Raw genomic sequence first — 17,278 nt, forward strand, 5'->3', positions numbered from 1 at the left:
CCATGACAAAAAATTCCCATTGTATTTTTAAAGGAGAAAATATCAGGTGCTTATTAATTTAATTTGTTTTTGTTTCTTTGTATTTGTGTTAGTATTTAATTAATTTCATTTAATTTTATATTTAAAATGAGAATTTTGCATTTAATAATAATACTGTTACAACACTATTCTCTCTTGTGTATATGACGCTTTGTTACACAATTATGTTATGTACAAACAGAGCAATCTGACTTTAGCATTTAATACTAACACTGACAAGCCATACCTGTAAGCTATTTCTCCACTATCATGGCTGAAAGTATACACACTTGATACACCTGATATACGCTTGGTACAAATTGTACTGCTTTTGAGCTGGGACGGAGCTAGTCTTTATTTTTAGGGGTGGGGGCGATTTAACATGATCGTTCCCCCTCCTTTATTTTGATTGGCCGGCCCTGGTTGGCACAGCCCCCACCGCAATTTGCCCCGCTCCCTCCCATTTTGATTGAAGGCGTATTGAAGCAATTTAAAATTAGGTTTGTGCTGCTAGGTGGGACGATTGACCCGATTCCCCCCTTCTCCCCTTCCTGGATCCGCCACTGTTTTAAACTGGATACTAGAGGTATGTCACTGGTTTTTGAGATGCATCAGACCGAACATATGCATGTAATATGCATTTTATACATGTATCTTTACTGAGCACATATGCATCCAGCTCTAAATGAGCTTCTTTATGTATTGTGAAAATGTTTAAAATATGAAAACAGGGAAACCTAGTGAAAAAGGTCCAAAAAACTTATATTGTGGATCATATTTTCTGCAGGTAAGTGGTGTCAATAATATATATATTTATACTGACCTACAGATATGTCAAATACTTAGTATAATAATTCATGCAAATTTGAAAAATGAACAATTAAGTTTATTCATCCTACTCATCCTACTTCTGTCCTGTTATCTGGATGTTCACTATAGGACATTTACAAAACTATGTTAATTAGTGATTGATTGAGAATGAACAGATTCTGTTGGTAGAATTCAAGTATATTTTACAAATTTGTGGGTATTTTGTATTAATAATCCATGATTTGAATTTTGATTGTTTTTTCAACTAGATTGTACATAGTTTGTGTTTTTATTACATTTGCAACATCGATAATTTAATGTCACTTAATTACTATTAATTGTAAGAATTTTTGTCTTAAAACAAGTTAAAACAAAGCTGATGCAAGGTTGCATTATTCATTTTGACCTAAACACAAAATATTGAGGCTAAAGAAACAAAAACTGTTCACACTGTGTAATAGTACAAGAAAAAAGAAAAAGCCCCTTGATTAATGGCGTGCAGTATATAAAAATTGTATATTAGCCAGTGTGGCTTGATTACTTATATATTGTTTATTGTATACATTTATTGTATACATTTATTTCAATTAGTAGTACAGTGTGCTGATGTCAATCATTGACAATGTACTGATTTTTTTAATTTGAAATGTATTGATTTCAGATGCAGTAGGCATATGTTGGAAGAAATTTGTTTTTGTAAGACACTAAGAAAGGGAATCCCATGCTAATTAAGTCTTTTTTTTTGTGAGTGACCAATACATCTTTTTGGCTTAAATGCACAGAAGGGGGTCATTGGCCTTTCAATCAGTGTCTTAGAGAGATAGGAAACCTATTTGAATAATGAAATAGCAGGTTATTTAAGAAACCACAGATTTATGTGAAGTTTGTTAAGTTAAGTTAAATCTAAGTTCAGAGAATATATTACTTCCTGATGCTAATCAGATGTAATATCTCAGACTGTGTGGTGTCAGCTAGGATCAAGGGGCTGGTTTACCCTCTACCAACATGTGTGTTAGAAATAGTATAAAAGAGCTGTATTTTGTATTTCAACTGTAGTATATATAAATATAGGTAATATAGAACATTAGTTCATTAATAAAAACATTATATGAACAGGTATTCAACATGTTTTTTCCAAAATGTGGTGATTGTTAGCCGCACAATAGTCAGCTGTAAAAATTAGCATACATGCTGCTAGGTAAGTACCTATAGTCCTCCTATAGAAGCACCTACCTTGTTGCCAGCAGCACAATGAGACAGAGGGGTATATTTACTATGCGGTGGTTCCAAAGCCCATTCCTGGCGCTTTGAAGTAATTTTCTTCAAACGACAACATTATCAAACACAAAACCAATCAGATTTTGTGTTTAATAAAAGTGATGTTTTAAAAACGACTTGAAAGAGCATTAATCTGCGGTTCTACGGAACCGCTGCATTGTATATATACCCCAGAACCTCCAATGGAAAAAAAACTTTCAGCTGACAGACTGTGTGCAATTCAGTGCGTCACTTCCATGAACGAATGAGTAATGTTTTGCTGTGCCTCCAATAGCTTAATAGCTCAGATGATCGGAGAGGTCCTCACAAGCCCGCCTGCCGGCACCTTAGCTGTTCAGATGAGTGGGGAAGTCCTTATTAGTCTAACATTGTCTCCATGTATATTTAAGTCGCAGCTGCACAGATCTCTGTGCTGCACAACTGCCGGCAGCCGCCAACTGCTGAACCGCTCAAACGAGAGGAGAGACTTGACATACCAAAGACTGTGTCCTTGTAATTAGATTGAATTGGCACAAACTTGTAGTCATCAGAACATGATTACCTCTACTTGTGTAGATATGTAGAACCCCCACAGCAGACTTCAGGTTAGCGACTTTTCAAACAAGACAGCAAATTCCTTACACATCACAAATGCAAAACCATGTAGTTCCCTAATTTCATTACACTAATTAACTTCTTCAGAGGGATATCATAGTAATGATAATAATAATAATAATAATAATAATAATAATACCATTATAATCCACATATCTTGATTGCATACTGATGTTACCATAGTCAAACCCAATTTAGTTACCAATTGATACTTTAAACAATAACCTACACTAAATGAATTGAAAATTAAATTACAGCACCAAACTTAAATAATTTACAAAATATTATTTAGCTCCATTGCTTCATTGAAGCCATCTGGATAAATACCTCTCGCCTCCACGGACCCAGCACCAGTGAATCCATCAATGGCCTTTAACCAGGACCCCCCTGCTGCAATAACCCTTAACTACTTGTCTATATAGATCTGAAGGGTGTGTACTGTGTTGAAGTTTTTCAGGTTAGATATACAATGTTATCTCTGCTCCCCACTATGTACCCCTCCTCCCTTCCCCTTTTGTATTTCTGTACCCCCCCCTTGAAACATTAAAAATTCAATAACACTTTTAATGTTAAAAAAACCCAAAAAAAGAACACAAAATACCTCTTGTCTACACAAGTTCCTAAATCTGTCCCCTCCTCTCTCAGCAATCTGAACATGTTCCACACCAATGACAAACATCTCGGATGTCCATTATGAATGGAGGCATAGCGACGAGATACACTATGAGATGATATTTATTTTGAATATTGCATCTGGGTTCAGTAATTCTCCTTTTCAAAGGACCGGTGGTCCTTCCAATGTATTGAAGAAAACAACTACATTGTAACAGATATATTACTGCTTTCCATTATTCAAAGAATTCAATTCTGTAGCACCATTTTTAATGTGTTTACACGTAATACAGTTCAATTTTGCACATTTAAAGGTAATACACACAGGTTTTTTAACCAACTTAGGATATTATCAATCCTGTTATTAACCTTCTTCAATTTAGTTCTTAGAAACTAGGTGCCAACATGTTCTTTAAATTGTTATCTTTGGAAAATGACTGTTTCTTAGGAAGCATACTTTGGAGATCCGGGTCTTGTAAAATGGAATAATTACTATTTATAATTTTCTTAATTTGATGTGAAGCCCAATTAAATTTAGTAATAAAGGCCATGACTGTGGACTGTCTCTTAGCAGATAGCCTGTCAGATTTAACAGACATAAGTGAAGACCTATCCATTGTCTTAACTTCATTATATACCTTTTGAAGGTGATCGTCAGGATAACAGCGTTCTTTAAAGGAAGCAATCGTTTCCTCAGTTTGTTGCTCTAACCTAATATAGGAGAAACATCTCTGTCTCAGGCACATTAGTTGGCCTTTGGGTATGTTCTTCTTCTAAGCTTTGTATAATGAAGAAAATTATTTGTATCCTCTTTTTTCTTCAGAGTGGAAGTACCAAACTTGAATAACTGAAACATTAATATTAAATCTAGGAAATCATTGGAGGTCCTCCTAAAAGTGGGAGTGAATTTCAAATTACAATTATTCTAATTAAGTTGTGAAACAAATTCAATTGCCGGGTGCTCACTACTTTTCCAAATAATAAAAAGGTAATCTAGGTAATGGCCAAAAAGGACCAGGTTTGCCCCAAAATCACCACCCCAAGATGCGCTCAGTCTCAAATCCACCCATGTAGAGGTTGGTGTAACTCGGGGTGAATTTGGTCCCCATGGCTGTCCCCATCAACTGCAAATAGTGTGAACCCTTAAAAAAATAATAATTACGTGTTGGAATAATTGCAATGGCATCAGTTATAAACCCTGGTGCTTCTCCATAAGATTGCCACTATTGTTAAGTACTTTTTTAATAATACAAATCCCCAAATCATGGGTTATATCAGTATATAAAGACTGTACATCAATTGTGAGAAAAGTATCATCAACCTGCCAGGTCAAGCCATCAAAAAGATGAAGAAGGTGCATAGAATCCTGAATATGGTTGGAAGTGAAAGTTAACATAAAAGGACAAATAAGAAGTGAAGGAACACAAACCCGAAATAATAGGTTGCCCGGGAGGTGCTAAAAGTGACTTGTGTATTTTTGGCAAATGATAGCAAATGGGAGTGATCTTTCACATCACCAAATAAAAACATGCTAAACATAAATGATAGATCATGTAATCATAATAAATGCAAATGTATATTAATTAATTTACAAAATAATATTTTAAAAGAAGATAATGTATTAATTGTTTAAAACAGATATTCTGTACTCACATTCCGGTTGCAACATTTAAATCAGGCACTAGATTACAGTCCACATGAATTTATAGCAGCTGGATGAAGACTTAATATATTTCTCCATTGTGGTAGGATTATGGGCCATGATAGATATTGTTTTTACATTTCCTGGATCTGCAGTCAGTGTGAGTGCTTTGTTTACTGGTGAGATTATCCTTTTCATTCTCAGTGATTTTAAGAAATGACCAATCTAAAGCAGGATTATCAACTGAAGAGCAGGTTGGTCAATTTACATTTGTTACAAATGTATTGGGATGTGGTCCTGATTCTGCTGCATTATATGATCCCAGAGAAATCCAAACACGGTAATTGTGCTGGAAGAATTGATCAGGGCCTTGGACTGGAGAGAGGTGAGGTTAATTCCAGAATGTTACGTAATGCCTCCAGAGATGAGAAGAGATATTTCCAGGTTAATCAGCAGAATGGAATCTTGTTTGTTAAAGAGACAATAGACAGAGAGATGCTGTGTCCGGGCATACAGTTCTGCATTATACCTCTTCAGTTTATTGAGAATAAGCCTCTGCAGATGTGTCATGTAGATGTTGAAAGAGAAGATGTAAATGACAATATCCAGCTTTCTTCTCAAGTGTGAACAATTTAGTTATAGTCAGACCTGCAGAATCGTGTTTCCATGTACAGGGAGCAGTTGAATCTGATCTTGGAAAAAATTCTATAACAAATTATGAGCTCAATGTAAGTGATTATTTTTCTTTAGATTTCCAAAAGTAGATGAACCAAATCAGATCAATAGAACTTGTAATAAAGAGGTCTCTGGATAGAGAAAAGAAGTCCATTCACAATCTCAAGTTTACAGTTTATTATGGAGGTAAACCAAGATTAAGCAGCACAACACAAATTATCATAGGTATGGAAGATTTCAATGATAACGCCCTCATGTTTGTTCAGCCATTTTACCAAAATAGTGTGAGTGAAAATGCTGCTAAAGGGACATTAGGAATGAAGTTGAATGCAATAGATTTAGATCAGGGTAAGAATGGTGATATATTATATACATTCAGTAAAAGAAGATATAAGTAAAGGGTTTAGTTTAGACAAATATACAAGAGAAATTAAATTGAAAGGAGACATAGAATTTTGAAATGGCTAAAATATTTGAAATGCAGATAGATGCTATTGATAATGGGGATCTTCAACTGATTGGACACTGTAAAGTGCTAGTGACTGTTATGGACATCAATGACAAGCCTCCTGAGTTGTCAGTAATTTCATTCTCTGTACCTGTTCCTGAAAACTCACCAAAATGATCAACAGTTGCAATTATAAGCGTGCATGATCAGGTTTCAGGAATAATTGGAAAAGTTGATTTTTACATTGGAGAACATACACTCTTCATACATCCAGGTTTTATGGGAGCTAATCTTTGATTGTGAATGAATCACTGGACTGAGAAATGAAAGATGATTATTATTATTGCACAGATGAAGGTTCTTCAGCTATGTCAGTTTCACAAACTCTTAAAGTTGACATAAGTGAAGTAAATGAGAATGCTCCACATTTTCAGCAACTTGTTGACACAACCCACCAGGTTCTCATATCCACACAGCATCAGCATCTAACACCAGATACTGATCATAATTCCTTTATTACATTTTCAATCAATGACTGCACCAGTGATGGGATCTCAATATCATCCTAGAAATTGATGAACTGAGAGAATGGAAAGATATTTGCGCTAGTATCATTTGACCATGAACAAGTTAAACATTTCCAATGTCGCATAAAAGCCTTTGATGCTGGGCTACCACCGGTGAGCTCTAATCTGACACTAGATATTTTCAGTGATGATATCAATGACAATGCTCCCAGATTTACCTCACTTTATCCAACATTGACAACCTGGTCCCCTAGTAATGAAAGTGAGAGTTGTAGCTCAAGAGTCTGCCTACAATGCTTGAATGTCTTATTAACTTAAGGACCTGACAGGAAAAACACTATCATTTCTCAACAAACTGTAGAAAACAGTATAAAACAGTCATTTACAGAATCAGATAATGATGAATACAGACTTGTAGTTGTAACTCAGGATCATGGAGAACTAGTTATGACAGAAGAGTCACAAATTCTAATTTATCTGGTAGATTCGGGAAAGAAAATTAAGTGAAATCACCATAAATCAAAAAAGCGCAATGATGAATTTTCTGATGCAAATGTTTACTTAGTTGTATCTATTTGAATAATCTAAGGTATACTTGTTTGCACTGTTTTATAATAGCAAAAATACAGAGATGAGGTCAGTGAAATACAGGAAAATTACAAGATCTGTTCAAACACTGGAGGTAACTAGATGTGTTCTCAGCAAACTCAATACAGAGTATGTTCGAACTCACTACAACCTAAAAATAGCTTAATTGTCTTCTCTCCAAACATATTTCAAACCCCAGGCAACGAAAACCTACATGGGACCATTTTAAACTCTTCATGTAAGGTAATCTTACCAATAATGTTAATTGTACATTTTTCATTCTAATTTATCTAAGATAGCAGTGTTTTTCTTCATAATTTGGTAGCAAAAAAATATTAACCATTCTAAAGAAGAGAGAGAAATACTATTTTAGAGGGGCACTCCCAACATGTCATATGGGTCTGTAGATCTAAATATTTAAAGACATTTGTTGAAAATATTCAGAGGTATTAGATTCAATATTGTTTTGGATATCTGTACCAGTTGCATCTCTCACTTAAGAGGACAAAGTTAAACACACATAATATTTTACTTTTATTCTATACTTTTAAAATAATTATTTCAAAATGTGAAATATAACAATGTTAAAATAAGTGGGTGTCCAGTGGGTTATGTCATGATTTTATTATATTTCGCATTTTCACATTATGTTTTTAGAAAAAGTATAAAGCACATGTCATACAAGGTTATTGCAACTGAGCATTAAACTTTTTTTTATATTTTTAAATAAATAATTGAGACTAACATTACATCTTCATCACCTGAAAAATTAATTCATCACATTGAAATAAAAAACATAAACACCTGAAATATAACATTTAAAAAATATGTAATATTTTGTGCATATTTCGCAATGTATTTTAACTAGAGAGAATTGCTTTTTATCAAAGAAAATACACATTTTAAAATGCATGGACTTACGTTACAGTTGCAGTATCAAAATAAGACACTAGATGACACTCCACACCAACTTATAGCAACAAGGAAAAGAAGAAAAATATATCCCCATTGTTGACGACTGAGCATCTTGCTGTAGGGATATCGGCCATGATAAAAATTTCTTCCACGTTGTGAATCTTCAGAGAGAGTGAATGCCTTATTTACTGGAGAAATTATCACCTTCATCATACTATAGATCAAGAAATGTCCAGGCTAAAACAGGATTATCAAGCAAAGAGACATTTGGTTTATTTCTTATTGCTGCAAATGAGTTGGGATGTGGTCCTGAGTCAGCTGCATTATATGATCCCAGAGGAATCCAAACACGGCACCTTTGTCGGAAGAATTGCTCAGGACCTTGGCCTGGAGATAGGTGAGATTAATTCCAGAATGTTACATATTATATCTAGGGATGAGAAGGATTTTTTCCAAGTTAATCTGCAGAATGGAATCTTGTTTGTTAAAGAGACAATAGACAGAGAACTGCTGTGTCCAAATACACCATTCTGTATTATTCCTCTGCAGGTTATTGTAGATAAGCCTGTGCAGATGTATCGTGTAGATGTAGAAATAGAAGACATAAATGACAATAGTCCAGCTTTCCCATCCAGTGTAAATAATTTAGTGATGTCAGAACTCAGACCAGCAGGATCTCGTTTCTTACTAGAGGGAGCAGTTGATCCAGATCTTGGAACCAATTCTGTTACAAATTATGAGATCAGTGCAAGTGATTATTTTGTTTTGGATTTTCAAAAATATATGAATGAAATCAGATCCTTAGAACTTGTACTTAAGAAATCCCTAGACAGAGAGAAACAGTCTGTTCACAACCTCACACTTACAGCTTATGATGGAGGTAAACCAAGATTAAGTGGCACAACACAAATTGTCATCGCTGTTGAAGATGTTAATGATAATGCTCCCTCTTTTACTCAACCATTTTATCAGTGCAGTGTGATAGAAAATGCTGTTAAAGGGACCTTAGTGATTAAGCTGAATGCAACAGATTTAGACGAAGGGAAAAATGGGGAAATATCATATGAATTTAGCAAAATGGTAAAGGGAGATATAAGAAACAATTTTAACCTAGACAAACACACAGGAGAAATCAGAGTGAAAGATGAAATAGACTTTGAAACAACAAATATGTATAAAATACAAGTTGACGCTATTGATAATGGAGAGCTCCAGATGGTTGGACAATGTAAGGTTCTAGTGACTGTTGTGGATGTCAATGACAATCCTCCTGAGATGACAGTGACATCATTATCAGTTCCTGTTCCAGAGGACTCACCACAAGGAACAACAGTTGCCATTATTAGTGTACATGATAAAGACTCAGGTTTAAATGGAAAAGTTGTTTGTTATATTTCGGAACATTCACCCTTTAAAATAAACCCAGCATTTACAGGGGATTTTTCCTTGACTGTGAATGGACAACTAGATCGAGAAACAAAATCTCACTATGAAGTAGTTATTACTGCGAGAGATGAGGGATCACCACCTCTGTCAGTGTCAAAAACTCTTAAAGTTGATATAAGTGATGTAAATGACAATGCGCCTCAATTTCAACAGCCTGTTGACATAATCTTTATCAAGGAAAACAACCCACCGGGTTCCCATGTCTACACAGCATCAGCCTCTGATCCAGATATCAGTCAAAATTCCTTCATCACCTACTCAATCAGTGACAGCACCATTGATGGGATTCCCATATCATCTTATATCTCCATCAATCCAGAGAATGGAAAGGTTTTTGCTTTGGTCTCTTTTGATCATGAACAAGTTACCTATTTCCAGTGTCACATAAAAGCCACAGATGCCGGTCTACATCCACTAAGCTCTAACCTGACGCTAAATATTTTCATTGAAGACATTAATGACAATGCACCTACATTTTCCCCTCTTTATTCTACGGTAACAATTAAAACGGCAAAATCGGCCCAACCTGGATACCTTGTAACCAAAGTGAGAGCAGTAGATCTAGATTCTGGATACAACGCTTGGATGTCCTACAATTTTAAGGATCTCGCAGGAAAATCTCCATTTGTCCTTTCTCAACAAACTGGAGAAATTAGTCTAAAACGTCAGTTTACAGATTCCGATAATGAAGAATACAGACTGGTAGTGGTGGCTCAGGACCACGGAGAACCGGTGATGACAGCAGTGACACAAATCATCATCTCCTTGGTGGAATCTGAGGAAGAAATGAAGTTTGATAATCATGCGTCAAAAAGTAACAGTGATGATATTTCTGATGCAAATGTTTACTTGGTGGTCGCCATCTGCATAATCTCAAGTATATTTCTCATTACTTTAATTGCCTTCACTGTTTTAAGGTGGCAAAAATACAGAGATGAGATCAACGAATTGAAAGAAAATTACAAGATCTGTTCCAACACTGGAGGTAGCTGGATGTATTCCCAACAAACCCAATATAGAGTCTGTTCCAACTCATTCCAACCAAAAAATGACTTAATTGTCTTAACTCCAAATAACTCTCAGACCCCGGGCAATGAAGATCATGCAAACCAATATAAGGTAAGAGAAATTGGATTTATAAACCTATTCTTTAAATGAGCCCATTATTAACTGTGTTGGATTACTTAACAGTTATAAGCCATAACATTATTATTATTATTAACATATGACTTTTTAATTACTGTGTAAGTAAAAATTTACGTGATTCTATTTTCCCAAAATTCTCATTTGAGTTATTTTAACTACTGAATAAACAGGGAAATTAGGTATTTTTTTTAGGTATTAGAAGTAAGTCTGTTTTCACTTTATATGAGAAATATTATCAAAGTGTTTGGCATTTAGTGCAAAAATGTACCTGCCTAGTATAGTGATAACGAATATTTATACAAGGTACGATGCAATTTTAGTGACCAAAAACAATGGTATGCATATTAGTTTTATAAGCTCTTATTTCCCTTTATAGCATACCATGACTGCACACGGATGCAAAGAATCTGTGTATACACATTTTTATGGTGGGATTGAGTTGATATAGGGTTGGCAGTGGGTGGACAGAAATGGTGGTGACGGTGCCTATTTTGTAGGTTTAGTGTAGTGATGTCGTCAATGTCATGAAAAATGTTTGGCATGGTTTGGGGGTTGGGAACCGGCCTGGACAATTTTATTAAAAAAATGTTTTTTTGAAAAAATTGTACAAACTTTTCTTTTGAGCATAGAGCATATGTACACAGAGCAAAGCAATTCTCTTTCCCTCCTCCATTTCTGCAGCAATAGATTACTTGTAAATGACATCTAATGCAATCAATTAAGTTACATATTTTTATTTTATTAACCTTTATATGAGGAAAGTGATAAAAAATATATATACACAGTTCATACATATATAGTAAATACCAAATGTGTGTGCATTGTGTGGTTTTATGACCCAGAAACAAAGATATTTTAGACACTTATTTGTTTTCATTTAAAGTATATGGTATCTGCTCATGTATGCAAAACATCAGTGTGTACACATATTTATGGTGGGAGTAAGTTGTTATTGGGCCGGGAGGGCGTCTACAGAAATTGCATTGACGGTGAATTTTTTAAAAGATTTACAAGCATACAAAAGGTAGTAACATCATGACATAGTAGGAACGGTGGGAACCATTTTTTAAAGTCTGTTTTTAAACTGTTGTTTATTTACTTTTCTCATTTTTTTTTATAAAGTTTTATATTTTGGGTATATGGACAGAGTAGAGCAGATCATTGTAATAGTGATCTAATGCAATAAACCACTATAGAAAGTGATCTAATTATGCACATATGCAGTAGGTTGCATGAATTTCTGGTGCTGTTTATGTGGTGGATAATCAGGAAGCATCTAATGATATAAATACATACATGGTAAGGTTGAAGAAAGAAACAGTACATCATGTTATACATTTGTGTGGGTCAGTCACCCAGGAAAAATAATTGTCTACGCAGTACATTATGAATATATGTATGAGTACAAAACAAACAACTTGGATATATCATTGTCATTTCATACAGAGGTGGGTTTGACTCCATAATATTCCTGCATCAGTGTGTTAGGAGCCTGAAATCACTGCTCTGTGCTATTGGGGACCCTGCTCCTTCTACTAACTCTCAGTCTATGACTCCTTACTTGTTTGCATTACCCTCCCCTTACATCATGACCCTGCCTCCTACAAGATCAGCACGCTAACTTCTTGCTGCTATGAATATTATGATAATCTGATTGGCTAATAAAGAGAGTACACACAAACAAGCAGGAAAGCAATACTTAATAAAATAATGAGTCACACCTTAAAAAAAGAAAAGCAGACATAAAATACATATTAGTATTCACATAATTTGCAGTGTTTGTGGATGACTATCAAGGAGGTCTATGAGCAACCTGGATTGCTGAAGAAGCTACATTTCTTTTTATGATTGGTAGATATTCTCAATTAAATGCCAGGTGAATAATTTTGTATCATTTGTACATGTAAAAAACAATAAAGCCAGGGATAGTGCTGTCGGCCAATTGAAGCCAACTGTAAATACCAACACAGAAAATACTTAATATAAACTTGTTTTATTGTATTTTTTGATCTGCATTTTACCACTTAAATGGTGCATATAAAGCTGCAGTCCGTTAAAATCAATGATGCAGGACATAATATTTATATCTGCAATATGTCTTTTATTCCTGCAGTTTTCTTTTAGAACTAGCATGTGCACTCTTTCCCATCAACAAAGATATCTTATGACTACATATGTCTTCAGTGGTGATCTCCTACCAGGTCCAACAAGTAACATGATACAAAATATATGAGCTTGGTTTTACTAATCAACTCGTGAGGATTTAAAGAGCAAGTATAGCCATTATTTAAAATGACTAGATACCAAAGTCTGTGTATTACTGGGCTGAAAAATATAATGAAATAACTGGAGTGTTTATGCTCAATTAATTAAGTTCTCTTGCTGTATTACACTCCTCTACAACAGTATACCTCCCAACGTTTAAGAGATGTAGAAATATGCTGCCCTTTTCTCAGTCATTCATTTGTAAACCTGCCTGATGAAGGGGCCTCTGTGCTCTGACTGCTAGCAAATATAAAAAAATTCCATTGGTTAGCCAATAAAGGTATCACTCCTATAATACTTTTGTCTTTTTTGACACGAAAGTATTCAACATCACATGGATTTTTTTGGCTGACACGGTACTGCAATATAAAAACTTTTTTTTTGCTACACCTTTATATGTGAAAATTTTAAGTTTGTGGTTTAGTGGTCCTTTAAAAAATACTTCAATATGCAACTCTTACTTATTTTCACAAACTGCTAATTGGACTACGGGTCATATAGACTATTCTATAGTCAGAATTAAATTTAAATTTGCAATTGTAGGTATGTAGGCTAAGCATTTAAATGTGCATATATTACTTGTATCTTACACACACATATAGTAGATAGAAATAGAAAAACTTTAGTAAATGAGGATACCAAGTAAGGGCTTCCACATAGGTGTGGCTCATGTTTTAATTAAGCATATAACATGACAGAATGATCAGAATAAAGTCAGCTGAACTGTCCTGGTAATAATAATTTTGGTTGGCAGGTGTGCAAGAGGAGACCTTGGTGATTTTGAAAGAGGTGTGATTATTGGGGGGAGTGCTGCTGGACCATCACATGCTGTTGAATTTAATGCTTCATGGGCAGCAGTGTTTAGGTTTATGTCAGCATGGAACTCCAAGGAAAATAAATCATCAGCAAAGGTCAACTAAGTGGGAGATGCAGACTCCAGGATCATAATCGTGAGAAGCCAGTTCAATCTTCATTGTATCATATGCCGATAGGATATGATAGTCAGGATGTAGTGCATAACCAGTTCCTTACATCTGGCAATACACATTTGTGAGTTCCATGGTAAAAAGACAACAGGAAAATCACATTAAGACCTTGAACTTATAACATCAATTTATGATAAATACAGAACTGCTGTAAATGGAAATAAAATAATGTGGACTAAAGATATAGGTGACGTTTCTCACAGTATGATTTCATTTACTTATTTCTGATTTACTGTAGTAAAATTATTTTAAAATGTTTTTTTGTGTTCAATGAATTTACTGTATGTAAGATAATTCCATGAGTGTATGATGTTTGGAAAACAATCTGAAAAGTAGGGTCCAAAATTTCTACACGTCTAAATTTATGTATATGATAGACAGACTACTAAAATAAATTACTCATTAACTCATTAAATCCTTGAAGTAGAATGACGTGCTTGAAGCAGAAGGAACTTGAAGCAGTACAACTGTTTGAAGGTCTACCGAATACAATATCAGTTCAGCTGCTGGACCCAGTGAGTTCAATTGTTAATGCTGGTACCATCTCTGTTCCTCCTTTCACGATCTACGCTGCCTCCTTGGTGACAGAAGCTGCCATGAAACATGGGGAAATACTGTCCTGGCTCTGTTTCCAGCCATATGCATGAAAGCAAAGAGAACACACAGTGCTCCAAGATGATGGATAACCATGACAGTGCCAATGTAGCACAGAAGCAATAGCTGCTATAGAACCAGAAGAGGATGGAGGCTCAATTAGGATACATTTTGAAGAATATTTATGGTTTACAGCAGTTGACTGTTTAAAGATTTCTGCAGTGACTGGTTCATGTTCTGTGTCTCCGCTTTCCTCTGTTTCTCTTCATTTCATACCACTCCACTAGCACCTGCACCAGTCGCCAATGACTACTTATTTGTTGGTGACTGATAACGCTGTTACCTTAAAATAGCCAAACAGACTTTCCTCACTAGCAGCTATGATTGTGTCACATGCTGGACCTATGGTATCTCTAGCCAGGGTCCGAGGTTCTTACCTGCTCACCGCCACAATTTTCCTCAGCGCTGAACGCCGTGATTCCCCTCTGACAACCGCCACATGTGCAGATCCGATCTCTTTATAATCTCCTCTTCCCATTCATTGGCCTGTCATACATTACTATCAGGATATTTATAGCTCCTGCTGCAGCCCTACAGTTCCTGTTCTTTGTGTCAGCTCCCTTGCTAGTGCTCATACGTGGCTCTTTGGTATATCTTTCCTGCAGCAACCTGATATCCCCTGTTTATTCCATTGTATCCTTGTCCGATGTTCCCCATTGGTTACTACTACTACTTCCCAGACTATCACTCATTTGTATCCAGCATGCTATTTCCAGTGTTTACTATACATCTGCAGACTATTACTCCATTGTATTCTGCTCCAATTGTTACTACTATGCCGCAGACTTTCAAACCCTTCTATCCAGCCCTCTGTTTCCAGTGGTTACCACAAGTCCGCACACTACTATACTGTAGTATCCTGCTCTGCTGTTTCCAGTGGTTACTACACGTCTGCAGACTATCTTCTTAGGGTCCTGTTTCCAGCAGGGGCGGATCTAGAAAGATTTTCTACCCCGGGCGATTTAGGGGGGGGGGGCAATTTAGGCCCCACCCCTTTCTGCCTTTTAAGGCTGCCAGCGGCTGCACAATATGTGCAGGTCCGCTCGGCAGTGACAATGTGCTGCACACAATCAGAGCAGCTGGGCAGCACATTGTCATTGCTGAGCGGACCTGCACATAGTGTGCAGCCATCGGCGGCAAGCCCCTGCTAGGGGGGGCGATTGCCCCGATCACCCCCCCCTGGATCTGCCACTGGTTTCCAGCAGTTATTACAAGCTCTACAGACTACCACTCCTTGTATCTTGTGCTTCTATCCTCAGTGCTTACTTCAAAGATTCAAAGACGTTCCTTCCGTTTCAACCCTACAGCCTCCAAAGTGATTGCCTAGCTCCCTCAGTACCTAGCAGCTTCACAGCAGTCTACTAATTCTCATTTCTATCAGTGTCAGCAGATCCTCTCCAGTACTCGCCAGATTTCCTCCCTTCCTACCTTCCAAGTTCTCCTAATGGATCTCTTCTTGCACTCTCTCAGATGGCTGTATCCTGCAGGGCAGAAGGCGCAAAGTCCATACCTCCTTGCGGGGGTCCCTGGCAAATACCATCTGCCTCATTAGACTCCACGCCTTCGGCTAGAGTAGAGCTAAGCCAGACAGACCTCAGGGTCCAACAAGACTTGATTTTGTGACAGTAAGAACAGGCCACAAAATGGATCCCTCAGGAGAACCTTCTCTGAAAGATATGCTACAACACTTTGATAGAAGAATGGAACAACATGATGCCATTCAACATCAATTGTTGCAGTGTCTTCAAGCCTTGGCCAACTGTTTAGACACTCTACAAATTACCCTGCCTACATATTCTGCACTGCCAGCTGCTGAATCTCATGTTCCAGAGGTGATTCCCACCTCCCCCTCCACCTTCTCCTTCAAAATTTAAGGGTGACCCCAAAACCTATTGGGATTTTTGAACCAGTGTTCAATACGGTTTGAACTCCAACCACAAAATATCCCTATTGACAGGGCAAAGTTGGCCTACATAATTTACGTGCTATTGGGACAAGCCTTGACCTCCCCTCTGTGAAAGTGGAATGATCCCCTACATAGTGCCGCCTTTATTTCTGCTCACAAGATCTTCGATGACCCCGGACAATTTACCTCCCCAGCTTTTAGTATTGTAAGGCTTCATGAAGGATCCCGTTTGGTTGCTCACTATGCCATCCAGTTCCTCACCTTATCGTCTGAGCTCCAGTGGAACAACAGCGTATTAGTGGCCACATTGTCGCAGGGTCACTCCGACCGAATCAAACATGATGCCTTTAATTTCCCTTTTCAAAAGGGTAGATCTTCACTTTCAAGAGAGGTCCTTTGAAAAGGGACCCACTTTCATGTTGGCTTCCCGCTTTCAACATCATACACCTACATGTACCCATGCAACTGGGAAGCTCTCGTCTAACTCCAGAAGATTGTGAGAGGAGACTGAGAAACAATCTCTGCATCTATTGTGCAGATTCAGTACACTTTCTAAAATCTTGCCCAAACCATTTCGGAAAAAGAAAGCCCTAACCTGGCCTTGGAAGGTCAGGCTGGGGTCATCAATATCCTCTACTAGTTTTTGTATTCCTCTTATTTGCTCCATTCTAGTTAGGCTACATTGTTCTTTTGGTATATTTGAGTCCTCTGCCTTTCTGGATTCTGGTACAGCTGGGAACTGGATTTCTTTCTCCTGGGTGTCACAGT

At 36.7% G+C, this 17,278-nt stretch overlaps 1 protein-coding gene across 2 annotated transcripts in view; it reads left to right on the forward strand.

Annotated features, from left to right (window-relative positions):
* LOC142152872 (protocadherin alpha-C2-like) overlaps positions 1–17,278 on the forward strand; it is a 202,423-nt gene that overhangs the window by 19,037 nt on the left and 166,108 nt on the right. The window contains exon 1 of one of the 2 annotated variants that reach the window (XM_075209917.1): positions 8,232–10,672. The exons of the other annotated variant lie outside the window; for it this stretch is intronic. Within the exon in view, the coding sequence (XP_075066018.1) occupies positions 8,336–10,672 (2,337 nt within the window). The 5' untranslated portion in view covers positions 8,232–8,335. Of the gene's footprint in view, positions 1–8,231; positions 10,673–17,278 lie in introns of those variants that run through there. 2 annotated transcript variants of the gene reach the window in all.

The sequence above is a fragment of the Mixophyes fleayi genome, chromosome 4 (genome assembly GCF_038048845.1).
Source record: "Mixophyes fleayi isolate aMixFle1 chromosome 4, aMixFle1.hap1, whole genome shotgun sequence".
Taxonomy (NCBI): domain Eukaryota; kingdom Metazoa; phylum Chordata; class Amphibia; order Anura; family Limnodynastidae; genus Mixophyes; species Mixophyes fleayi.